Source organism: Patagioenas fasciata, chromosome 27 (genome assembly GCF_037038585.1).
Source record: "Patagioenas fasciata isolate bPatFas1 chromosome 27, bPatFas1.hap1, whole genome shotgun sequence".
In the NCBI taxonomy this organism is placed as follows: domain Eukaryota; kingdom Metazoa; phylum Chordata; class Aves; order Columbiformes; family Columbidae; genus Patagioenas; species Patagioenas fasciata.
The window spans coordinates 5,828,122-5,849,569 of record NC_092546.1 but is presented as its reverse complement, the minus strand read 5'-3'; the positions used below and the strand labels follow the sequence as shown (position 1 = coordinate 5,849,569).

Sequence of the window (21,448 nt, the reverse complement as noted above, 5' to 3'; positions counted from 1 at the left end):
TCCCCGGGCTGGGCCTGCAGGCTCCTCCCGCAAGCAGGGGTTGTAGGCCCAGGGCTCCCTCCGCCCCAAGCAGGGCCCAGATGCCCCCGGTTCTGTCCCCCACGGGGGGCTGCAGGCACCCAAGGGCACAGCTCCGTGTCATCGGGTCCCCCCCGAGCCAATAACTTTGGCTGTGGAGGCTGCTCCCTCCCGCCACAGAGCTGTAAGAATTCCCCTTTTGCCCCTCAAATTAAGCAGCTCCTGCTGCAGCCACGTGTGTGTGACAAGAGGGGGGACAGCCCAGGAGAGCACGCCCCCCCTCTGGGAATGAAGAGGCCCCGAGCATGAAGGAATTGTCCTTTATTTGGGAAGTTCACAGTCAGTTTGGGGTAGGAGGAAAGTGCTACCCCCCCAGCCCGCGAGCAGAGCTGAGACCGGGGCGCAGGGACAGCCCCGGCTGGAGGGAGCGGAGGGCAGAGGGACCCCGAGCGCTGGGACCTGCACGGGACAGCCCGCAGAGGAGGGTTCTTTGGCTTCCTTTGGACATCGCACGCTCTGGGGAAGCGCTGAGGAGGAGAGAGGGTGCCTGCGGGGTTGCTGAACCCCCAGGACACGGGGGATCACACTGCGCATGCCCCTGGTTGCATCCACATCCCTTTGCGCCAGAAACCACCATGTCCATTCGTACCCTCGCAGCTTCCTTCCACGTGCACCCTCCTCTGCCCCTCACGCCTTGTCGGCAGGACCACGGCACCCACCGGGGCTCACCGGGCTGGGGACAGCCACAGTGTACCCGTGTGCAGGGTCTCACGCTCCCCCCAACGTGCTCGGGGCTGGGGGCTGATTGCAGGGAGGGTGCTGGGGGGGTCCCTGCTCTGCCTGCAGCTCCATCCCTGCAGCTGCGCTTGGAGAGATACAGGGGGACGTCGGGAGGGGGATCCGGCGCCTCCAGCAGAGAAAGCATCAGTGTTTCTGCAAATGCGAGTCCGTGGGGAGCGGGCGGCGGAGCCCCGAGGAAGCCCCTTGGCAGGAGAGATGCAGGTCCCGGCGCAGGTGCTGTGCCGCGGGTGCTGTGCCGCGGGGCCGCCCCGCCGCCATCCTTAGTTCCTTGCTGCGATGACCACGGACAAGGCCACGCCGCCCAGCGCGATGGCTGTCGCACCAAAGAGCCACTTCCAGGGGATGGACTAAAGGAGGAGAGACCGGCGAGGTGACTGGCTGTCCCCGGTGTGCCACCAGCGGGGACACGCAGCCCTGCCTGCGCTGGCGTGGTGCCGTGGGGCAGCACCGAGCTCCCGACACGCATCCGAGATAACACAGCCCAAAAATGGCAAGTGCTGCGTCGGCTCTGCCCAGCGCGTCCCTCCGCGGGGACAACGTGTGCCGCCGGCAGCCCAGCTGACAGCGCTTTCCACCGGCACAGCCAGCGGGCCCCTGAGCACGGCGGCAGCTGGGAGCAAAGTCCGGAGCTTCCAGCTGGCATCGCCGGCGGACAGAGCCGGGAGCGCAGCCGCAGCGATTGGTGCGTTCCTGGCAAGGCTGCCCCCCAGCTCCCCAACACAGCGACCCTGTGGGTCACATCAGCGTTCCCCCCGCCCAGGAGCAGGACTGCATCAACCCCCAGGGACTCAGGGGACAATAACCCCTCCCTTGTGCCCTCACCAGTGATCCCCAGCCCAGGGGTGACCCCCACCCGCTCTGTCACCCCCCCCTTACCCAGGGCAGCTTGTCTTTGCACTTCCCCGGGGCGCCAGCAGCGCTGGGATTTCCCAGCATCTTCCTGTACATCTCCGTCTCCACATTCTTCTGGTCCGCGTGCTTCTTCACCAGCTTGGAGAGCTCAGCGTGGATGGTCTGGGGAGGAGAGCAAGGCGCTGCAGTTATCAGTTATCAGCCCCACGCTGTCCCCTGGGGTGGGGACAGGGACCACAGCAGGTCCCATCAGCCCAGGGCAGTGCAAGAGTTCTGTGAAACAGCCCAGAATCACCTGGGAGGTGATGGCCTGATCCTGCCCCACTCCCCAGTGCCCAGGGGCTGCACCAGGCTGGCATTGACACCCAGGGTGGGTGACGCTCTGAGAGTCCCTCTGGCCTTCCTGGCCACCCAAGCTGCTCCCCATTCCCTGGCAGTGAGGAGCAGAGCCCAGGGCTGATGCCAGACATCGGGAAAAGGATTTTTATCCTTTAATCGAGACGGAAAAGTGTCTGCCTCGGGGACAGACGTGCCCAAGCTCTCCCACTGCTCTGTCTGGAAGCAGGCTGGGAAAGCGGCCTTGACTCAGCCTGCGCTGAAGTGGGATTGCAGCAAGACCTGGGAGCGTGTCGGCACCTGCCCAGCTGTGCCGAGCGGCAGCGACGGCTGCAGCTGGAGGAGGGCGGCAGGGGAAAGCTCCAGGTCCTGTGCAGAGCTTGCAGGCTCCCAAAAAGCAGCAATGGGCACCGGAGAGCCGAGCACGGCACTGCCAGTCGTTCCCCGAGCCTGCAGTGGCAAGGAAGGACATGGCGTTGGTGCAGCCGCCTGGTGCCACGGCCGTGCTGTGCCCTCTGCTGGGGACACCTCCCTGAAACACCAGCACTGCCACCGGCAACCACATCGGCTCCAGACGACATCGGCTCACTTGGAGACCGACAACAGCTTCACCAGGCTGTGCCGCGCTCAGAAACGCTGCCTCAGCGTGAGACCTCAGATGTCTGGAGGGTGCAAGGCAGCAAAGGGCTCACAGACACCCCCAAGCTGGCACATTGGCCAAATGTTGGCATCTCCTCCTGCTCCCAGAACGTGCGTTTCTGAGGGCTCAGGAGGAAACCCAGTTGCTTATGGGCTGTAACACCTGAAAAGTTCCAACAGCCCCAGAGAACCAGTTTCTTCATCTGAGGCAGGTGGAGCCGAGCATTTCTCGAGTCTTGTTTTCACCACCGGTAGCTGCAGCCCGTGACTCAGCGACGCGTGTTTAACGCTGCCGTCTGGAGCGGCACCGCCACTTCCCTGGGAGTCCCGGCAGCCAGCCGGAGAGGCCGGTAATTTGCTGTACTTGTGGTTTCACTGGTAACGTCACTGCTGGGCATTTTGATTTTTTTTTTCACCCCCCTCCAATTAAAAGCTTCGTCCGAATGGGCGGCAAGCAGCCGCCCCACCAGCAGCAACGTGACGGAGACGCTCCCGGTGCTGCCCGTGTCGCTTGCGCTGCTCCCTCCCCACGGCTGCCCACCCTGACTTTGCTGGGAGGGTGGGTGCTCAGACCACAAGCTCTGTGGGTGCTGCGGGACCACCGAGCACCTGCTCGCAGTGCCCCGTCCTGCACCAGATCGTGACACAAATCAGATCCAACAGATCCAGTCCGAGGACTAGAGGACTAGAGCCCCCCACCTTGATCCCTCGCAGGCAGCACCTCCTGCCTCTCCCCCAGTTTGCCCAGGCTCGCTCCTGCTGGGGCCACTTCCTAGCACTGGTTTTTGACTTCTCCTCAGGCTCCAGTCCTGCAGCTGATCATTAACCAACAGGAAATTCCTGACCCAGAGCTCGCCCTGGCCCAGGCACTGGACCAAGGTCTGGGCTGCTCCCACCGCCCAGTGAATCACAGGCCAGGCTGCTGAGCGAGTCTTCGGGGACTCAGCTCTGCTCCACCTCCCGCAGCCATGGCACGAGCTGCAGGAGCCACCCCGGAGAGCTGGGACGCGCAGGATTGGTGCAGGAGGGATGGGCTGGCAGGGATTCCTGCCACCGCCAGGACCAAAGGGCAGAGGGAGTCTCGCAACATGGAGATAAGGGACCCACCAGCCAAGCTCAGATATTGCACCATGGGGTACATCACACCACGGCTGCCCGGGTCCTGAAGGGCTATTTCCAGCCTCCCTTTGTGGGGGAGGCTGGGAACAGCTCCAGGGGGGGCTTCTGCCTTTCATGGGGGACACAGACAAGAAGAGCGTCCTGCAGATGCCCAGCTCAGTAGCCTACCTTGTTTGAAGGCTCCAGCTTCAATGCTGCTTTTAAGATGGGGATGGCGTCTCTGTATTCGCCCTGCTGAGCCAGGACCTGGAAAGCAAAATACAGACTGAGCAGAACGGCTGAGGTCCATCCCTTGTCCCTGCTCTCTGTCATGCCATGGAGAAGGGACAGCAGCACCCAGCGCACGTCCAGCCTCACCTTGCCCTTGCGGAAGAGAGCCTTGATGTTCCCCGGCTGGTGCTCCAGGACAAGATTACAGGACTTGAGAGCTGCCTCATAATGGTCCAATTTAAGCTGAGACGCTGCCAAGTTGTTGAGACATTTCACCTTCACGTCCAGCAGCTCAGCCTCCTCCTCCGGGCTGAAGTCGACTGCAAAGACCCCAGAGTTGGGTTACGGGGGAAAGGGACCCCAGGCGGTCCTCACCCAGGGCGGGAGCAGGTACCTTTTGAGCTGGAGCCGATGACCTTGAGGGCGATGTCGTAGGAGTTGATGGCCAGCACGTAATCCGCCTGCTGGTAGAAGAAGTTGCCACGCTCCCGCTTGCGGTTGGCCAACTCTATCTTCTCCTTCCCACTCAGCAGCTCCAGGTCCGGCGCGTCCTGAGCCGCCAGCAGCTCCACCTCCAGGGTGAGGGTCGCGTTGGGTGGGATGTCAGGGCTCCTGCGCAAAGAAGGGGACAAACCCCCAGCATCTTTATCGCCTCTGCAGGTCCCACCACCCACGAGGCTACACAGATTTAGGCCCAGAAATTGGGGAAGCTCCCCAGGACAGGGTGTGACTCAAATCATTCTCCCCAGGCAGGACACGCTGCTGTTCCCTGCACGTAGCAAGCGAGCCAGGTCTCCCAGCCCATAGAAGCTGTGGGTTGCTGGCTGGGCTGTTACTGGGAGCACAGAGCTTTCATAGCCCTGTTTGGGGCCATTCTGCTCCACCCCGTGCCCTCCCCACTCACCTGCCCTGAGCACCATAGCAGTACTTTGCATCTGACACGATCAAAGCCGTCTCCCCCATTTCCAGGAGCTGCACACACAAGTCCAGCGCCTGCAGGAAACAACATCATGGAGAAGGAGCATGAACAAAGGCAGACGGGCCACTTCTGATCCGCAAACGGGGACACCACAGACCCCAAACCCTCCCCACGCTCCCCAAGGCGAGGTCTTGCCCTGCAAGGCAGCGATAAAGGCCAGCACGCTTCCTCCCGGCCCAGACCTGCAGGACATCGCAGTCCCCCAGTGTGAAGGTGAGGGCTGGGTTCTCCTCCACCACGCTGCCATCCTCCAGCGTGGCCTTCAGGCGAATGGTCACGTTCTGGCCCTTGTTGGGACGGGTGTCCACTCCCTGGCCTGGCACCAGCGTCTTCTTCTTGAGCAAGCCATTCCCTGGGCAAGGAGAAGCCAGAGGCACATCAGCCCATGGCTGGGAGGGAAAAACCTCACTCCCGCTGTCCCGCTCTGACTCCTGGCCGGCCTTCCAGGTGCAAGGAGCACCAGCGGAGCCGCAGGGAAGCCTGTGAGGCCGCACAAGCCAAGCGCCCTCCCGCCCAGGTTCTCACCCAAAACATCGAGCCACTCCTGAGGGTCCTCAGCCGCTTCCCCTCGGCCCTGCTCCGAGGTCTGGGCATCCTCTCGCGGTGGGACCGGCGGCCTGCTCACATCCTCCAGCGGGGGCAGCTCGCTCAGGTCCTCCTCCTCCTCTTCTTCCTCTTCCAGGACCTCGAAATCCTCCCCCGTATCCAGGTGAGCGGCGTCACCCGTCGGCGACAGCTCAGTGCCGGTGCCTGCCCGGCCCGGGGAGCCGCTCCTCGGCTCCTCCCCGCTGGAGGCCATCGCGGCGGAGCAACCTGGAGGAGGAGGGAGGACGTGGGTCAGGCCTGCGCTCAACAGGAGGGGACGCGGCCGACAGCCCGCGCAGCGCCGGGACCCTTCGGGGAGGATGAGCGGCTCGGGCAGGGGGGATCCCGGCAGCCCCGGGGGAGGGAACGGGCTCCGCGGGGTGGGACGGGACTGGGGTGACGCGGCCCCGGTACCGGGAGGGGCCGCCCCGCGCGCGCCTCCCGCCGCCACGTGCATTCCCGCCCGCGGGGACCCCCCCGTCAACGTCACCGTCACGCGCCGGGACTCCCCCTAGCAACGGCCCCGCGCGCCCCCCGCCGCTCCCACCTGGTCCGCGAACCCGCGGCCGCCGGCCCCGCCCCCCGCTCCTATTGGGCAGGCACCGCCCACCGCGCTGACGCCATTGGGTGGTGAGAACGCTCGTCAGCGAGGCGCTGAACGGGGCTCGGCGCCGTCTTAAAGGGGCCGCCGCGAGATGTTGGGGGAACCGGGTGGTGCCCGCCGCTGGGCCATGGCGCGGGGCCCCGTGCGTGCCCGGTGTGCGGCGCGGGGGTCCCGCTACTGGCACCTGGGGGCTCCCCTCCGCCGATCACCACTACTTCCGGCTTGGCGCCGTGACGCAACGGCGCGCTGACGCTGCGGGGTCGCGCTCGACGTGACCCCGCACCAGGAAGCGAGGCGCGGCCGCCGGTGCCGCCCCCGGTGCTGCTCCCGCTCCGGTCATGTGAAGCGGCGGGACGGGCTCCCCCAGGTGCGCGGGCACTGCCGGCGGGAGGCCCCGGGGTCACCGGGAGGGGCCCAGGTCTGCGTCACCCCGAGAGGCGCTACCGGGGCCGGGAGGCGGCGGGCGGGCTGGGAGACTCCGTTACCGGCGGTGGGATCGTGTGGGGCGCCCCAGGACCGGGCACGGCGACGGGGAGGGGGGGTGGCTGCGGAATCGGCGGCACGGCAGGGTGGAGGGGACCCTGTTACCGGGAAGGTGGGAGGGGCGTGTCCCCGGTACCGGGGAGGTGCGTGGGGGCGCGTCCCCGGTACCGGGAGGCTCGCACCCCCAGGCTGAGCCGCCCCCACCGCCCCGCAGGCCGCGATGGAGCCCACGGCCTCCCAGGTGTTCTGCGGGCGGGTGCTGGGCATGGTGAACGCCGAGGACGTCAACGCCATCATCCTGGCGCAGAAAAACATGTGAGTCCCGGGGGAAACCGGCCCGCGGGGACCTCGTACCGGCACCGGGAGCCTCCCGGGGATCGTTACCGAGCTCCGGCTGCTTCCCCCGCACAGGTTGGATCGATTTGAGAAGACCAACGAGATGCTGCTCAACTTCAACAACCTGTCCAGCATCCGCATGCAGCAGATGAACGAGCGTTTCCTCCACCACACCAAGACGCTGGTGGAGATGAAGAAGGACCTGGACAGCGTGTTCCGCAGGATCCGGTGGGCAGCGGCAACGGGAACGGGGCTGCCGGTGGGGAGGGAGACGGCGTGGGGAGCGCAGGGCGGCTGGCTAGGGTCTGGGGTCTGGGTGGGCTGTGGGGGGTTCAAAGTGGGGGGCAAGGAGGAGATTTCAGAAGGAAAAATAGTCAGAGAGGGGAAAACGTGTGGCCAAGTGACGCCTGGAGGGGGCAGGAGAGGAGCTGGAGCTTTGGGATTCCTCGATTCTGCTCCAGCCCAAGGGAGGGATGGGCCCAAAACTGGGCTGGGGGGAGCCCCACGGCGCAAGGGACCCCCCGGGATCCATTTATTGTCCTGGGAATCTTGGCTCCGGATCTTGCGTGCACTGAGCTCGCTGTCTCCTCCGCAGGACGCTGAAAGGGAAGCTGGCCAAGCAGTACCCGGAGGCGTTCAGCAGTGAGTGGTTCCCTCCCGCGCGCGCAGTCTCCGTCGCTTCTCTTCCCGCGTGAACAGCCCCTTTTTCTCAGCGCGCGTGAGGCGGCTCTCGGGTGTCGGGAGAAGCCGACGAGACGTCCAGCGCCTGGAAAGCTCCTTGGTTATGAAAAATGCGGTTGCAAGAGGTCACAAGTGGCCGCTAATTTACGTGGTGTTGGTTTTGTATCGATCACTGGTACAAGATGACAAAATTCAGAATTAGAGGAGCAAGGAGTTTGGCCAGGGCGCCTGTGTCGCGGCACCAAAACTAACAATTGCGGCTTCCCTTCCAGACATCCACGAATCTCCCATCCTTGAAGACGACGATGACTTCGACCCCGTCCCGAAAAGCACCACAACCACCATCGCTACCTCGGAGCAGAGCACGGAGTCCTGCGACACCAGCCCCGACATCATCTCACCCACCACCAGCCAGGATTTTGAGGATTTATCCCAAGGCCAGTACGATTTACCGGCCGTGAACGGACAGAGTCTCACAGACGAAGACACGACCAATGACCTGGACTGAACGCACAGGCCGGCGCCGCTCCTGGAGGACTTTCTATCCTGTATTTATATTTGTGTGTTTATTTTTTGGGGGAAGCAAAGGCTGAGAGAAGCGATGGCCGAGTGAAGGCCCTTGTGCATCTAAACTGCCACGGTGTGTACACCCCGCCACTCGCCTCGGGGTGAATCAGTAAAACGTGGGTTTGAAACGCCTCTTGTCCTTAATCATTTGTGTCAGGAGAGCTGCAAAACTCCAACGTAGACTTTGATGCTGGTTTGGGGTTGCAGGTGGGTTTTTTCTTATAGAATGTTGTCTTTGAGGCTCACGCGTGTGCCCACGAGCGCTGTCTGTGCTGCTCACGGCTTCCTGCCGCCTTTCCCCTTGGTCCTGGCCTGCTCCGTATCGCCCCTCGCCCCGTGTTCTCGTGGCCTGTTCCCTCCTTGGCTCCTCACGGTGTCCCGGGAGCGGCCGGGGCCTGCGAGGGGCTGAGGGGAGGGTGTGAGGCCGCAGGCAGGGGCTGTGGGGGCACTGTGAGCCCGCTCCCGGGGCCGCGGGGCGGGTTTGAGCCCGTTCCCGGGGCCGCGGGTCCGGTTCTGGGCCCGGTCCCGCCCTGTGGCACCGGAGCGGGCGGGCGGCGCATGAACGGCTGCGCGAAGAAGGGGGGGCACGCATGCGCCGGTTGTGACGTCACGACGGGCGGGTTCCGGTTCCGGCCGTCCCTTTTCTCAGCGGCGAGGCGGCGGGTGCGTGCGTGCGGGCGGCGCCTCCGGGAGCGGGGCCGGGGCCGGGGGCGGGTGCTGATCCACGCGGGGGGGAAGTCGGCCCCGGGAACGCAGGGTCGGGGAAGCGCGTCCCGCCGGGCGGGGGGAGCGGGGACACGGGGGGTTCTCCTCAGGGCCCCGCCGCGGTTGACGTGGTCGCCGCTCTCCGCAGACTCCCCCGGTGCCAAGATGCAGATCTTCGTGAAGACGCTGACGGGTAAAACCATCACCCTGGAGGTGGAGCCCAACGACACCATCGAGAACGTTAAGGCCAAGATCCAGGATAAAGAAGGTACCGGGGGGAAGCGGCGGGGGCGGCCCCGGGCCCAGGCACCGCCCCCCAGGCTGATGGTTTCTCTCCCTCAGGGATCCCCCCTGACCAGCAGCGCTTGATCTTCGCGGGCAAACAGCTGGAGGATGGGCGCACCCTCGCAGACTACAACATCCAGAAAGGTGCCGCAGATTTTGGGGTGGTTTTTTTGGGGGGTACCGGCTGCTCCCCAGCAGCGCCTGACCCCGCCGTGCCGCTCTATTCTCTGTTTCAGAGTCCACCCTGCACCTGGTGCTGCGCCTGCGCGGGGGCATCATCGAGCCCTCCCTGCGCCAGCTGGCGCAGAAGTACAACTGTGACAAAATGATCTGCCGCAAGTACGACCCTGTCCCCACCGCCCCCCGAGTGGGGTGGGGACCCAGACCCCGTCCCCTGCCGCCCCCCAGCGGGGTGGGGACCCAAACCCCGTCCCCGGTGAGATGGAGACGTCCCCCTCATGCTGTGCTTTCCCCCCTCCCCAGGTGCTATGCCCGCCTGCACCCCCGCGCCGTCAACTGCCGCAAGAAGAAGTGCGGCCACACCAACAATCTCCGCCCCAAGAAGAAGCTCAAGTAGAGCGGGGGCGGCCCTGCCCGCGCCCCGCAGCGCCCTCTCAATAAAGCATCGCAGCACCCAAAAACGTCCCTTTGTGTTGTTTTTTTTTTTTTTTGCTCAAATTGGCGCGGTTTTCAATAAAAAGCGCGTTGCGGGGGCCGGCGGTACCGGCCGGTAGCGGCAGGGGGCGGTGGAGCCGCGTTCCGCGCTCCGCCCCGTCGGGCCTGCGCCGTCCGACCGGGACCGGGACATGGTGAGCGGGGCCGGGCGGCCGCGGGGACGGGCTGGGGTGGTCCCGGTGCTGGTCCGCTTCGCGCAAACGTGGCCCGGGGGAATCCCGGGGCCGGTCCCGTTCGTGCATGGGGGATCCCGGTACCGGTCCGGTTCGCGCAAACGTGGCGACGGGTGGGGTTCCCCGTACCGTTCCGGATCGTGCACGGGTGGCCCGGGCGGGGTCCCGGGATCGGTCCCGTGCGTGCATACATTGCCGGTGGGAGTCCCGGTACCGTTGCGGTTCTGGGTGAGGGGTCCCGGTCCCGTTCGCGCAAACGTGGCCGGGACGGGGGGGTCCCGGTACCGGTCCGGTTCGTGCACGCGTGGCCGTGGGGAGGTCTCGGAGCCCGTTTGTTTTGTGTCCACGTGGTTGGGGGGGTGGGGGTCCTGGTGCGCGCACACGGGGCCGGGGAGCGTTCCGGATCACGGGTGGGGGTGATTCACGGGGCCGGTCCGTTCACACGTGGCTGGGGGGGGTCCCGGGTTCCCCCAGAACCGGCACCGAGGGGGATAACGGGGACTCGAGGCTTTGGCACCGTGGCGAGACCCCCGGGCGATACCGGCTCTGCCCGGAGCCCGTTAACGGGAGCAGAGCCAGCATCCCGGTGCCACCGTTGTCCCGTGTCCCCGGCAGACCGGCGAGCCCGTCACCGTGCTGCTGCGGCGGCTGCAGGCGCTGCAGGGCGAGCGCGCCGAGGCGTACCGGCTGCTGGAGGAGTGAGTACCGCACCGGGGACGCGGGGCACCGAGTCCACAGCCCCGGTTTATTTTGGTTTGACGTCTGATGGGAAGAGGCTGCCGGGGCGGCTGAGGAGCTGCAGCTGCCAGGGGGACACCTGTGTCCTATGGGAGCACCCGACAGGAGATGGTGGCCTTCCCGGGACACGGGCTGGCGACTGGAAAGAGAATGAAACAAATCCCCCTCCCAAAAAGCAGCTGCCAAGCTCCCGTGCGAGGGGTGAAGCTGCCTGGGCAGGGGGGGCAAAAGCTGCCAAATCTGGGTGGGGGGAAACTGGAAAGTGCTGCTGTAACTGCGAGTGTCATGCTGGAGGTTGTGCTTTCATACTGTATTTTTGTACCACTTTTTGGGAACTATTGGTTAAGGATTTGGATGGACAGATAGATAGATGGATAGATAAAGGGATGGATGGATAGATAGATGGATAGATGGATGGCTGGATGGATAGATGGATAGGTAGATGGATGGATAGATAGATAAATAGATGGATGGATGGATAGATGGATGGATGGATGGATAGATGGATGGATGGATAGATGGATGGATAGATAGATGGATGGATAAATAGATAGATAAATAGATAGACCGACCTCCCTGGTGCTCCACAGCGGGGTGGCAAAGGGGACTCAGTCCCCCGACCGCGTTGATGGTGTCTCACCCCCCAAACCTGTCCCCAGGGGCCACCAGGCGTACCTGAGCAGCGCACCCCACTACGATTTCCCCCGTTACCGGCAGCTGGTCCATGAGATCACCCTGACGTTCAGCGGCATCTCCCGGGAGGTGCTGAGCATCACTGGGCGCCTGCGGGACGAGCTCGCCCGCCCCGACCTGGCCCAGCACCTCACCCGCCTCCAGGAACGGGAGCAGGAGAAGCTGCAGCTGGTGAGCAGTGGGCTCTGGGGGGAGAATCCCAGGGCTGTTTTTGGGGAGGGGGGGTCCCATCTCTTGCCGTGTCCCCCCCGCAGACAGCGCAGCTCCAGCTGGCCCGGCAGCGGGCACAGGATGAACCCGACGTGGACGCCCATCAGCAGGAGGTGCGGGAGCTCAAGCACAAGTAGGTGGTGGCCCCGTTGTGGTCTGCCCCTCAATTCTGGGACGGCGGCATCGCCCCCCTTGCCAAGCTGGGAGCCCCTTCCCCGCCTTTCCCCTCCCTCCATCCCGGGGGGGCCCCAGATGGTGCCTTCAAACGCGCTTTTCGGCCGCGGCCCCGGGGAGGGTTTGGCGATGCCGCGTGGCCGCGGTCCCCTCGGCCTCCCCGGGCTGAGTGTTTCATAAACAGCGCGGGGAAGGCGAGGCGGCCCAGATAATACGCTCCATATGGGCTTTATTTATAGTTTCCATCCGCTCTCGTAGGCTAATTAAAACCATTGAGGCAATCAGCGAAATTCTCCAGGACCTCAAGTACGATTCGGAAGAAGTTGAGTGATGGGTGTCCCCGTGGGAACGGCTGGAGGGGCCGGCGGGTGGAATGGGGGCCCCGCTTGGCCCCCCGGCCCACCCCACACTACCTTGGCAAGGTGGGCACCTTCCCCCCGGCCCCTTTTCTTGGCCGTGGGCTGGAAGGGGTGCGGAAGGCCCCCCAGGAGCAGTGGGGTCCCCCCAAATCCTGAGCATCCCTCAGCAGAGGGGGCCGGTGTGGGGCTGGTTCCCCCTCCCCAGCTCTGCTGGGGCTTTTCCCAAGGAAAACCAGTGCCTGTGGAGCCTTGTTTTGACCACCCCATTGGGATGGGCACGGCCTTTGCTGCCGGCTGGAGCCCCCCCAAACCCACCTCCCCAGCCCCACACCAGCTCTGGCACCCCCCGAGTGCCCTTTCTCTGGTCACCCCATAATAAACCCGTCCCCACGGAGCTGGCTTGAGTCGTGCGATCTAAAAGGTTTGCGTCCCCCCAGTGCCACCCCCTCCCCCTTGGCCGGGTCCCCGGGCGGGGGGTGACGAGCGCCACGGGTCCCGTTTGGCTGCCCGCTGCATCCCCGTCCCCGCGCGCTGCTGACGCACACCCCGGGGGGGTTTCAGAGGTTTATTGGCATTAAGCTTAAATCTGTTCCTAATTGACTGAAATGGAACCAAAATAAGGCTGGTTTGAATCAAAATTGGAGCAGGCACTGGGGGCAAACCCCAGCAGCCTCAAACCAGCCCGCGTGGCTCCCCGGGGACGGACCCCCCCACCACGCGCTCGCACGTGGGTCCCCAGGGAGAAAAACCAGCCAAAACTGCTTCCCCGGGGGGCTGCGCCGAGAGGGGGGGACACCCGGGAAGCCCCCGCCGCCCCTTTCATCCCAGAGGCTGCTCCGGCTGGTGGGGAAGGAGCAAAACCTCCGTGCCCCCCCCAGCCGGGTGGCGCTGGGGGGTCCCCTCGGTGCTGCGGGGCTGCAGCGCCGCGGGGCCAGCGGCACGGGACGGGCTCCCGGGGCCGGCCCCCCCCACCTCACGCCATCCCGTGTCCCGGGGGGGCCGCGGGGCCGCGCTTCGCCCCGCCCGCCTTCCTGCTCCGCGCCGGCGGGGCCGGGGTGGGCGCGGGTGGTCCCGGGTGGGCGCCGGGCGCCCCGTGTCGTGCTGCTGGCGCTGGGTCCCCCGGGGGCTACAACTTATCGCCGGGAAGAACCTGCAGAGAGGAGCAGAGCCCCGCGTCGCCGCCGGCCGCAGCGTCACCCTGCGTCCCCCCCACCGGGGCCACCCCGAAAAAAAAAAGTGCGAAAGGCTCCTTACCTACCTGGTTGCGTGTTTTGTGCGATTTCTGCAGCCACGCGCGCCACTGGTCGTAGAGCTTGATGCCGAGGTTGGAGCAGCCGTAGGCGTGCTTCTTCACCCACCCGAAAAACTGCTTCAGCTCCCGCCGCAGCGTCGTGTTCTGCTCCCCCCCTTTGGGGTCGCAGCCCCCGGCCGCTCGCTCTGCGGGGACAACAGGGTCAGCGCCACGGGGGGGACATGCGGCCCGACCCCCCCCCCCCGTCACCGCCGCGCTGTGAATAATGGTGGGCGAGAGGGAAACGAGCGGATTTTTGGCTTCCTGCTGGGAAAGCCGAGCTCGGAATTGGCTCCTTTGCAAGAAATCCAGGTGCTGGGCACGGAGCGGGGACGGGACCCCCCCGCACATCCCGTTTGTGCAGGGGGGGTGCGCAGCGGCACTCACCGCTGCGCGGGGTGGAGGCGGCCGTGGGGTTGCTCCAGTCGCTCCAGATCCCGGCTTTCTTGGAGCCGTAGATGCCGAAGGGATTACAGCGCACCTGGACGAAGTAGACGGTGCCGGGACGCAGCCCGGCCAGGCGGCAGGAGGTCTGGTTGCCCACGTCATCCACCACCTGGGGAGGGAGGAGACGGTAACGCTGGCACCGTCGAGCGTCCTGTGACATCCCGTGGCACCCACGGGTGACACCGACCCACCTTCCACTCCGAGCTGTCCTCCACGCGGTACTGGATCTGGTACTTGGCTTGGAAGAGGAAATCCTTGAGGGCCGGGGGGGAGCTCCAGCGCACGCTCAGCTGGTCCTCCAGGTCCCCCACGCGGCTGACGTGCACGTCGGCCGGCGGGTCGGTGGTGACTGCGGGGAAAGGGTTAACGAGCCGCAAATGCAAAAAAAAACCTTGGGGAAAACAGCCTGATTGGATTAGGAGCAGTTCTGCTCACGTATGGCAATGTCACCGACGCGGTGGTGACACCGGGGCTGCATCACTCACCCACGTCGAGGATGTCCAGCATGACGACGTCGGACACGGCCACCCCCAGCCGGTTGGACGCCTCCACCCAGATCTCGTAGGGCGTGAAGAGCGCCAGGTCCTTGGGGATGTGGCAGGAGTAGGGCCCGGCCGTGTGGTACTCCTGGCACGTGTTGTCCCGGCCGTACCACCTGCGGACGGGTGCTGAGTGCCGGCCACGGTCCAGCGAGGCTGCTCACCCATCCTCGAGCAAACGCGGACCCGCCGGCTCGGTTATCCACCGCTCAACACCGCCGGTGTCAAACCAGTGAGGTGTTGGGTCGCCGGTTCTCACCCTCCTCCCCGGCATGCACGGTGTGGCTCAGACCCGGGGAAGCTCATCACACCGGGAGGCATCACAGACCCCGCCAGCCCTGAGCCTTAAATCCCGTCATTTTAAAGAATAACAGGAATTACAGCAAGCGCCCACCTGAGCTTGTACTTGAGGGTGTAGTTGGTGTGCAGGAACGTCTCCCCTTCCGTCCCCGGCGCCCACGTGCACGTGAGGTCCTTCATGTTCTTGGACCAGCAGGTGATGTTGATGGGTTTTTCTGGGGGTACTGGGGAAGGAAAACAATATAAAATAAGAGTGGGGATGAAATGGCAGAGCAGTGAAATTCAGCCCGTGGTCACGGCGGGCAGCGACACCTCGGTCCCCAGGTTCCTGTGCTGCAAATGTGTTTGCCGGGGGGGTTTAAGCTCCTGCGCCCAGCCCTGCCTGCGCCCTGGAGCTGTTTTCTTCCAGCAACAGCAACCCAAAAAAGCAAATCCAAGCCGCGTTCCCAGCTGAGCCTCTGTATTCCTGGGACGTAGCATCGTCCCTAAAATAGCCCGAGATAAAAATCTTACGGTTATTGATTCGGACAAGCGTAATTTTGCGGAGGCTTTGCCAAAAACGCGCCTCGCTCTGCCGCGCGCTCCCGCCAGCCGGGACGAGGAGCCGCGGGGTGGAATCAAAACTAAAGCAAATAAAGGAGCAGCCGCCAGCGAAGCGTTGCGAGCCCACGGCACGTCCTTTGGCAGCGCCCCTAGGCACCAGTCCCCGCGGGGATCCCCCCAAAAATCATCCTGCCGGCGAGGAGGGGCAACCCGAGCGGGCACACGCGGCCGCCCCGACGTACGTCCAACGTAAAGGCAGGAGCCGGCCAAGATGCCGCCGTCTCTGCTGTGGCACACCAGGTTGTCCCCGGACTGCTGCTTGGAGCCGTTGAGGCGGGCGAGGGACACGCCGAGGGTGCTGGGGCCCAGGGCGCTGTACGAGGCCGGGGGCAAGCGCCGCCCGTTCAGCGTCCAGTACAGGTCCTGGGCGCGCAGCCGGGAGCCGGGGCTGACGGTGCACGTGGCCACCAGCGAGGAGCCGATCAGCAGCGTGGGGTCCTGGGGGGAGATCACGGCGGGGTCTGCACCGGAGACAAGAGGGGGGGTTTCAAACAATAATTATATAGGCCTATTTTTTCTGTCTTTACATCTATTTTATATCTATTTTTCCATCTTTAAATCTATTTTATATCTATTTTTTCTCTATCTAAATCTATTATATATCTATTTTTTCTCTATTTATATCTACATTCCGTTTCCTTTCCTCTGATTAAATCTATTTTCTATCTCCTTTTTCTCTATTTAAATCTATTATGTATCTATTTTTTCTGTATTTATATCTATTTTCCATCTCTTTTTCTCTACTTAAATCTATTTTCTATCTACTTTTTCTCTATTTAAATCTATTTTAAACCTCTTCTTCAATATTTAAATCTATTTTAAACCTCCTTTTTCAATATTTAAATCTATTATACTTGATTTTTCCCTATTTAAGTCTATTTCCCATCTCCTTTTTCCTCCATCTGAGTCTATTTTCTCCCTCTTTTCCTCCATTTGAATCTATTTTCTCCCTCCTCTTTCTCCATTTAAATCTATTTTAAAACTCCTCGTCCTATATTTAAATCTATTTTCTCCCTCCTCTTTCTCTAATCAGATCTATTTTCTGTCTTTTTTTCTATATCTAAATATTTCATGGCCACTTTGCTTTATTAACTGTATTTTGCCTCTGTTTTTCTCCATATCTAAATATATTTTATAGCCATCTTTCTATATGAACTGTATTTTATGTCTTTTTTCTATATCTAAATATATTTTATAGCCATTTTTCTATATTTAACTTAGAGCCATTGTCTGTATTTAACTATATTTTATATCCATATTTTCTGTATTTAACTGTATTTTATAGCCGTTTTTCTATATTTAGCCTTATATCATTTTTTCTATATTTAAATCTATTTCATATCTATTTGATCTATTTAAATATCTCTATGTGTATCTGTATCACAGGAGCTCAGGAGGTGCTGGGGGCTCCTTGGTTGATGCAGGCGGGGGGTTCAAGAGCCTTTGGGGGGCTCTCGGTGACAACGGGGGGCTCTCGGTGACAATGGGGGGCTCTCGGTGACAACGGGGGGCTCTCGGTGACACTCTGGTTTAACCAGGGCCGGCTCGTGGCTCTGCAGATTTTGCACAATGATTCCAAAAGCCACTACGGAAAGTTTGGGGGGGCGTTTCCCCCCCCATCGGCGACACCAACAACGCCAGCGCTTCCCGGCACCGGCCGATCCAACCGCGCGCCAAAACCCACCCGCGGGCCCCCCGGTGACGGGACCCCCCCACGCTGCTCTGTTCCACGTCCATCAGCCTTATCGGCTCCGGCCGCACGCGCCGGGCTCATTTCCCCAAATTACCTCCCGGAAAGTGCCGCGACCTCCTCTCCCCTCCGACCCCTCTCGGCTTTCAGCGCCCACCTCCGCTCCGGCTCCCCCGGAGTAATTAACCCTCCAAAACCCTCGTTACCCAGGGGGGGTCTTAATTAGCGGTGGCCGCTGTGGCTTGGGGGACGCTCGGGGGGTAAAGGCGCCCGGGTGCGGAAGCGTTTGGGACGCATTGGGGTCCTGAGCATCCCTGGGTGACAACACAGATCCATCCCCCCCCAAGCCACAAATCAAACCCATCCCTGGGGAAGGGGGTCAGACCCCCGATTCCCGCATCATCCAGGCCCCCCCCCCCAAAAAACCTCCACCCCCCGCCGTGCGCCGATACCCGACCCGGCGCTCCGGGCCCTAATTCTCCTAAATCTTAATCTAAACAGCACCAGAAACACACACGAGCGCCGTAAACCAGACATTTCCCGTCCCCCGAGCGGGACCCTCTGAAGGGGCCAATTTAGTATATTTTTATTATTTTTATTTTAATTTTTCCCTGCGATTTCCCCCCCTCTCCGCAGCCACAGCGGCCAACATGTGTTTTAAAAGGGAAAAGTGTGAAGTTTTCAGATTGGATTGGAAGGAGACGCAGGAGCCTGTGGAATGCGCGAGCTGCAACCAAAATACCTGCTCGGGGCTTTATGGCTTTCCTATTCGAAAAAAAACTGCTGATCAGGTGCTAAGTAACGCTATAAAGTAAAACCACATTTCCAAGGTGTTGGGAACGCTTGTGCTTTTCTTCCGAAGGGCCGGATTTCATTTTAGTTTTATATCGGGGCTGGGAAAGAAAAGGAAGAACCTTCCGATAAGTGTCAGGGACCGCGCGGTTAAAACAGATTTATTGAGATGTGTTAAGGGAAAATGATAGAAATAATTGCCCTGGAGAACAAAAGGGAATTTGGGCAGCCCTGAATTATGCAAGAAAAATACGTTTTAAAAAAATATGTATACATTTAGAGCTCTTCTAAAGCTCGGGCAACAAGGTTTGCAGGCGGACACGGTGCCCAAAATCGCTTTATTTCTCCTTTTGGTTGGTTTTTTCCCCATCTTTTTCCCTTTCTCTTCCCCGAGTGGCATTGCTGGTGCCCACCCCTCGGCGCAAGGAGGGGTTTATAAAAAGCCCAGGCATTCCAGACAGCGACCGAGCTGAACCGAGGGGAAACATTCGCTCTCTAAAAGGAGATTTGGCTTTGCCTTCCCCAGCGCCGCACGTCGAGGGGCCGGGGGGCGAGCGCTCCCCTGCTGGACCCCAGTGTAGGGAGGAAAATGGGGGTCCCGGTGGTGGGAAATGGGCTGCGAGTGGCACCGGGTGCCCCCAAACCACGGTGCGCCAAAAGGAGACTCTTGTTAACGGCTCCTCAAGGGACTTCTGGAGCGTTTTTTCTCCCCTTTCCGCTGCTTCTGCAACTCCTGCTGTAATTACTGCCCTGCGATCCATCCCCGCGAACGACACAAATGGGTCAGGGGGTGCCGGGGCCCGGTGGCATCGCCGGCGCTGGGGACACGGGAGGTGCCAAGCGGTGGCTTTTCCTTGGCGGGAGCTGCCGAGGCGTCGGAGCGAACGTCCACGGATCGCCCTGAGAAATTCCCATCGGCGGGAGGAAGCCGAACTTCCTGCGGCGGAGCGGGGTCTCAACTCCCCTCGCTCGGCCCGGGGGAAAGGGATGAGGTGCTGGGATAGGACAAAGGCTGATTGGGGTTGGGGGCTCTGCGGGGATGGGGGGGACCCTCCCATGTCCCCCCCAGCAATGGGGGATCTCGATCCCCCAGGGGCTGAGCCCACAGGTGGCACCTCCCGGACCTGCCACCGCCGGTGGGACCCCCAGATGAGCATCATTGTGAAGCACCCCCCGAGGGGATTTTTTTTGGGGGGGGGTAAGGGGGGGGAATTCATTGTTCTCTGTGGGGGAGGGAGCTCCCTGTTGTTCTGGGTGGGGAAAAGGGGGATTCATTGTTCTCTGGGATGGAGGGGGGGGCACGGCTCTCCGGTGGGGAACGGGGGGGTCCCCGTTGTTTTTAGCAGGAGGAGGGGGGTCTCAGAGGCTCGGGGGGGGGCAAAGGGGGCTCATCGCTCCCGGGGGTGGGAGGGGTCGGTTGGGGAAGGGGTTCGCTATTGTTCTCCGGACACAGGACGGGGGTTTCCATTGTCCTGGGTGGGGAATGGAGCCGCATTGTTCTCCGGGAGGGGGTTCTGCGGGGCGGGGGGGGCAAAGGGGGTCCCACCCTTCTCGGGGAGGGGGGGGTCCCCTCTTCTCTACGGGGACAGAGCGCACTCGCTGCTCCCAGGGGAGGCGGGGGGATCCCTGCTGCTCTCGGGGATGGGGGAAACAAAAAAGTTTCCTCTATTGTTCTCTGCGGGGAGAGAGGGGGGGTCCCGGCTGGGCTGCGGGGACAAGGAGGGAGGGGGATCCCGCCTGCCTGCCGGGGGGAGATGGGGGGTCCCGGCTGCCCTTGGCAGGGGGGGTCCCTGGTTTCCCGCAACGCGCAGCCCCAAGGTGCGCCCGGCGATGCCCCCGGCGATGCCCCCGCCGCTCCCGGGGCCGCTCCGCATCTCCGGGGGGTGGGGAGGGGGACACAGACACCGCCCGGCCCGAAATGAACGGCGGAATCTCCGGGGAGAGATCCGCGCAGCGCCCGCCCCGGCCCCGACGGGACCCCCCGGCATCGCCCCCCCCACCTCCCCGCTCCCACCTTGCGGGCGCCGCCCGGTGCTCCCGGTACTCACAGGCGAGCGGCTCGGCACGGAGGAGGCGGATGCAGAGCAGGAGCACCGGGGGGAGCAGCGGTAAGGGCGGCATGGCCGGCTCCGGTGCCCGTCGGTGCCCGGGGCGGCGGAGCGCACCGGCACGTCCGGGGAAGTCCCGAGCAAGTCTGAGCAACCCCCCGGTTACCAAAGCCCTAAATGCCGCCCTGGCCCCGCCCCGCCCGGGCCCGGACCCGCCCCCGGGGGGGCAGAAAGGCACCGACCCCGGGGCCCCGCCACCGCGCTCCGCTCCCGGTCCCGCTCCCGACAAGCGGTGCCAGCCCGGCCGCGCCCGGCGCTGCCGCGGGATGCTGCACCCCCGGTGCCCCCGGGGCCGCTGTCCCGCTCCGCCGCTCCCCCCGGCCCCGCGGTAGGTGAGGAAGAGCCGCCCCGGGGCCGCCTTCCCACGGTGACTCATGCGCGGCCGCCGCGGACCCTCCCGCGCCCCCGGGGCCGCTCCCGGCGCTGCACCCGCCGCCCCGCCGGTCTCCCCGGGATCTTCCCGCCCCCCCCAAGTGGCTTTAGGAAACCAAAATCCACCCCTTTTTTCTGTTTTCTGGTGAGGGGTGAAAATGGGAAAATCTTCCCGTAAATCCCGATGTTTTCTATCAAACCCAACATCTTTGTTTTTCACCAACCTCCGCCCACACACACACAAAAAGGTGGGAAAAAAGCCCCCAATGGCTTCACACCCCCTCTGGGACGGGTTGTCCCCCGGGCAGCCTGGCAGCGCTGGCGTGTCCGCTTGTGCCACCAGCTCCATGGTGAAGCCATCTGTCCATGTCCCTGTGCCTCCTCCTGTCCCACCACCCAGGATTTGGTGGCACCAAGAGCTTTGCAGACCCCCAGGCAGGTGGCAGAGCCCCGGGACAGCAGGTTCCAGCTGTGACAAGGCCACGGTCCCCAAGCGTGGGTGGGACTGGGAGCTCTGAATCTGTGGACCGTGGCCACGGTTGAGGTTTGCGGGTGACTCTGGGGGCTCAGAGCTAGAGGGGGACATTTCCAGCCCGTGGGGACATTGTCTGGTGGCCTTCACTGTCCTTTTGCTCCCTGTCCCAGCTCCCTGCATCCCCTGGGCTACAAGGACAGGGACATCGCTCCCTGCAGGGCACGGAGCGTGGGGGGACAGAGCCAGGGTGGCACGGGACACCTCGGTGACCCAGGACGTCCCTCCCAAAGGGGTGACACTGTGAGTCAGCCCCTGTCCCAAAGCACCCGGGGGGATCTGAGTCCTGTGGCCATGTGGGGACAGTGGGGACACTGTGTGGGAGCCATCGCATGGCTCGGAGGTGTTGGCACCAGCCGAAGGGACCGCACAGATTAAAAATCCAATAAAAAAGAGGGCGGGAGAGAGGCAAAACAATGCCTTTTCCCATCGTGCTGCTTTTTGGAAGCTTCTGAACTGTTTTTGTTGAAATTTCCCAAAAATGTCAGGCTCCGGGAGCCACCCAGCCTGAGAAACTTCAGCCCCAGTGTCCGCAGTCTGGCCGAGTGAATC

At 62.9% G+C, this 21,448-nt stretch overlaps 5 protein-coding genes across 14 annotated transcripts in view; 3 read left to right on the top strand and 2 right to left on the bottom strand.

The window, feature by feature from the left end:
* Window positions 1-9,841, top strand: part of UBA52 (ubiquitin A-52 residue ribosomal protein fusion product 1) — a 103,894-nt gene extending 94,053 nt beyond the window's left edge. For 2 of the 4 annotated variants that reach the window (XM_071799516.1, XM_071799517.1), the window contains exons 2-5: window positions 9,064-9,183; window positions 9,258-9,344; window positions 9,437-9,539; window positions 9,684-9,841. In XM_071799516.1, coding sequence (XP_071655617.1) covers window positions 9,081-9,183; window positions 9,258-9,344; window positions 9,437-9,539; window positions 9,684-9,777 — 387 coding nt within the window. In that variant the 5' untranslated portion in view covers window positions 9,064-9,080 and the 3' untranslated portion in view covers window positions 9,778-9,841. Of the gene's footprint in view, window positions 1-6,601; window positions 6,607-8,777; window positions 8,874-9,063; window positions 9,184-9,257; window positions 9,345-9,436; window positions 9,540-9,683 lie in introns of those variants that run through there. The other 2 variants (XM_071799515.1, XM_065858246.2) reach the window with 2 other exon arrangements.
* Window positions 325-7,129, bottom strand: FKBP8 (FKBP prolyl isomerase 8). Of its 5 annotated transcripts, none has more exons than XM_071799507.1 (9): window positions 7,011-7,129; window positions 5,480-5,767; window positions 5,137-5,306; window positions 4,880-4,968; window positions 4,370-4,587; window positions 4,123-4,295; window positions 3,934-4,011; window positions 1,696-1,833; window positions 325-1,166 (listed from the first exon to the last, which is right to left on the bottom strand). In XM_071799507.1, exons 2-9 carry the CDS (start codon window positions 5,751-5,753, stop codon window positions 1,080-1,082), a joined length of 1,227 nt encoding a protein of 408 aa, XP_071655608.1. In that variant the 5' UTR covers window positions 5,754-5,767; window positions 7,011-7,129; the 3' UTR covers window positions 325-1,079. The 5 variants fall into 5 exon arrangements, with proteins under 5 accessions (XP_071655608.1, XP_065714314.1, XP_065714315.1 ...); XM_065858242.2 differs by having other exon boundaries at window positions 6,981-7,098; XM_065858243.2 differs by lacking the exon at window positions 7,011-7,129 and adding an exon at window positions 6,328-6,373.
* KXD1 (KxDL motif containing 1) lies at window positions 6,366-8,338 on the top strand. 2 transcript variants are annotated; one of them, XM_065858244.2, is made up of 5 exons: window positions 6,366-6,510; window positions 6,841-6,941; window positions 7,038-7,190; window positions 7,558-7,604; window positions 7,916-8,338. In XM_065858244.2, the coding sequence occupies exons 2-5, from the start codon at window positions 6,847-6,849 to the stop codon at window positions 8,149-8,151; spliced, it is 531 nt and encodes a 176-aa protein (XP_065714316.1). In that variant the 5' UTR covers window positions 6,366-6,510; window positions 6,841-6,846; the 3' UTR covers window positions 8,152-8,338. The 2 variants fall into 2 exon arrangements, with proteins under 2 accessions (XP_065714316.1, XP_071655615.1); XM_071799514.1 differs by having other exon boundaries at window positions 6,416-6,561.
* An 83-nt stretch (window positions 9,842-9,924) lies between the features above and the next one.
* On the top strand, window positions 9,925-12,616 carry REX1BD (required for excision 1-B domain containing). Its single transcript, XM_065858591.2, has 5 exons — window positions 9,925-10,009; window positions 10,664-10,746; window positions 11,446-11,650; window positions 11,734-11,822; window positions 12,122-12,616. The coding sequence occupies exons 1-5, from the start codon at window positions 10,007-10,009 to the stop codon at window positions 12,192-12,194; spliced, it is 453 nt and encodes a 150-aa protein (XP_065714663.1). The 5' UTR covers window positions 9,925-10,006; the 3' UTR covers window positions 12,195-12,616.
* Window positions 12,249-20,195, bottom strand: CRLF1 (cytokine receptor like factor 1). Of its 2 annotated transcripts, none has more exons than XM_065858590.2 (8): window positions 19,933-20,195; window positions 15,585-15,863; window positions 14,894-15,023; window positions 14,446-14,615; window positions 14,152-14,309; window positions 13,901-14,069; window positions 13,477-13,659; window positions 12,249-13,372 (listed from the first exon to the last, which is right to left on the bottom strand). In XM_065858590.2, exons 1-8 carry the CDS (start codon window positions 20,003-20,005, stop codon window positions 13,356-13,358), a joined length of 1,179 nt encoding a protein of 392 aa, XP_065714662.1. In that variant the 5' UTR covers window positions 20,006-20,195; the 3' UTR covers window positions 12,249-13,355. The 2 variants fall into 2 exon arrangements, with proteins under 2 accessions (XP_065714662.1, XP_065714661.1); XM_065858589.2 differs by having other exon boundaries at window positions 13,481-13,659; window positions 19,933-20,193.
* Window positions 20,196-21,448: the final 1,253 nt, after the last annotated feature.

Excerpts from the sequence above, each read along its gene's own strand:
- CRLF1 (XM_065858589.2), bottom strand. The coding sequence starts at position 20,005 with ATGCCGCCCTTACCGCTGCTCCCCCCGGTGCTCCTGCTCTGCATCCGC. Across the intron at positions 14,616-14,893 it reads ACCCTCAAGTACAAGCTCAG|GTGGTACGGCCGGGACAACA; the intron begins GTGGGCGCTTGC and ends ACCCGTCCGCAG. Across the intron at positions 13,373-13,480 it reads CGCACAAAACACGCAACCAG|GTTCTTCCCGGCGATAAGTT; the intron begins GTAGGTAAGGAG and ends TCCTCTCTGCAG.
- KXD1 (XM_065858244.2), top strand. The coding sequence starts at position 6,847 with ATGGAGCCCACGGCCTCCCAGGTGTTCTGCGGGCGGGTGCTGGGCATG. Across the intron at positions 6,942-7,037 it reads ATCCTGGCGCAGAAAAACAT|GTTGGATCGATTTGAGAAGA; the intron begins GTGAGTCCCGGG and ends TCCCCCGCACAG. Across the intron at positions 7,605-7,915 it reads GTACCCGGAGGCGTTCAGCA|ACATCCACGAATCTCCCATC; the intron begins GTGAGTGGTTCC and ends CTTCCCTTCCAG.
- FKBP8 (XM_071799507.1), bottom strand. The coding sequence starts at position 5,753 with ATGGCCTCCAGCGGGGAGGAGCCGAGGAGCGGCTCCCCGGGCCGGGCA. Across the intron at positions 4,969-5,136 it reads GGGACTGCGATGTCCTGCAG|GCGCTGGACTTGTGTGTGCA; the intron begins GTCTGGGCCGGG and ends TGTTTCCTGCAG. Across the intron at positions 4,296-4,369 it reads CATCGGCTCCAGCTCAAAAG|TCGACTTCAGCCCGGAGGAG; the intron begins GTACCTGCTCCC and ends GGGTCTTTGCAG.
- REX1BD (XM_065858591.2), top strand. Across the intron at positions 10,747-11,445 it reads GCGTACCGGCTGCTGGAGGA|GGGCCACCAGGCGTACCTGA; the intron begins GTGAGTACCGCA and ends ACCTGTCCCCAG. Across the intron at positions 11,823-12,121 it reads GTGCGGGAGCTCAAGCACAA|GCTAATTAAAACCATTGAGG; the intron begins GTAGGTGGTGGC and ends CCGCTCTCGTAG.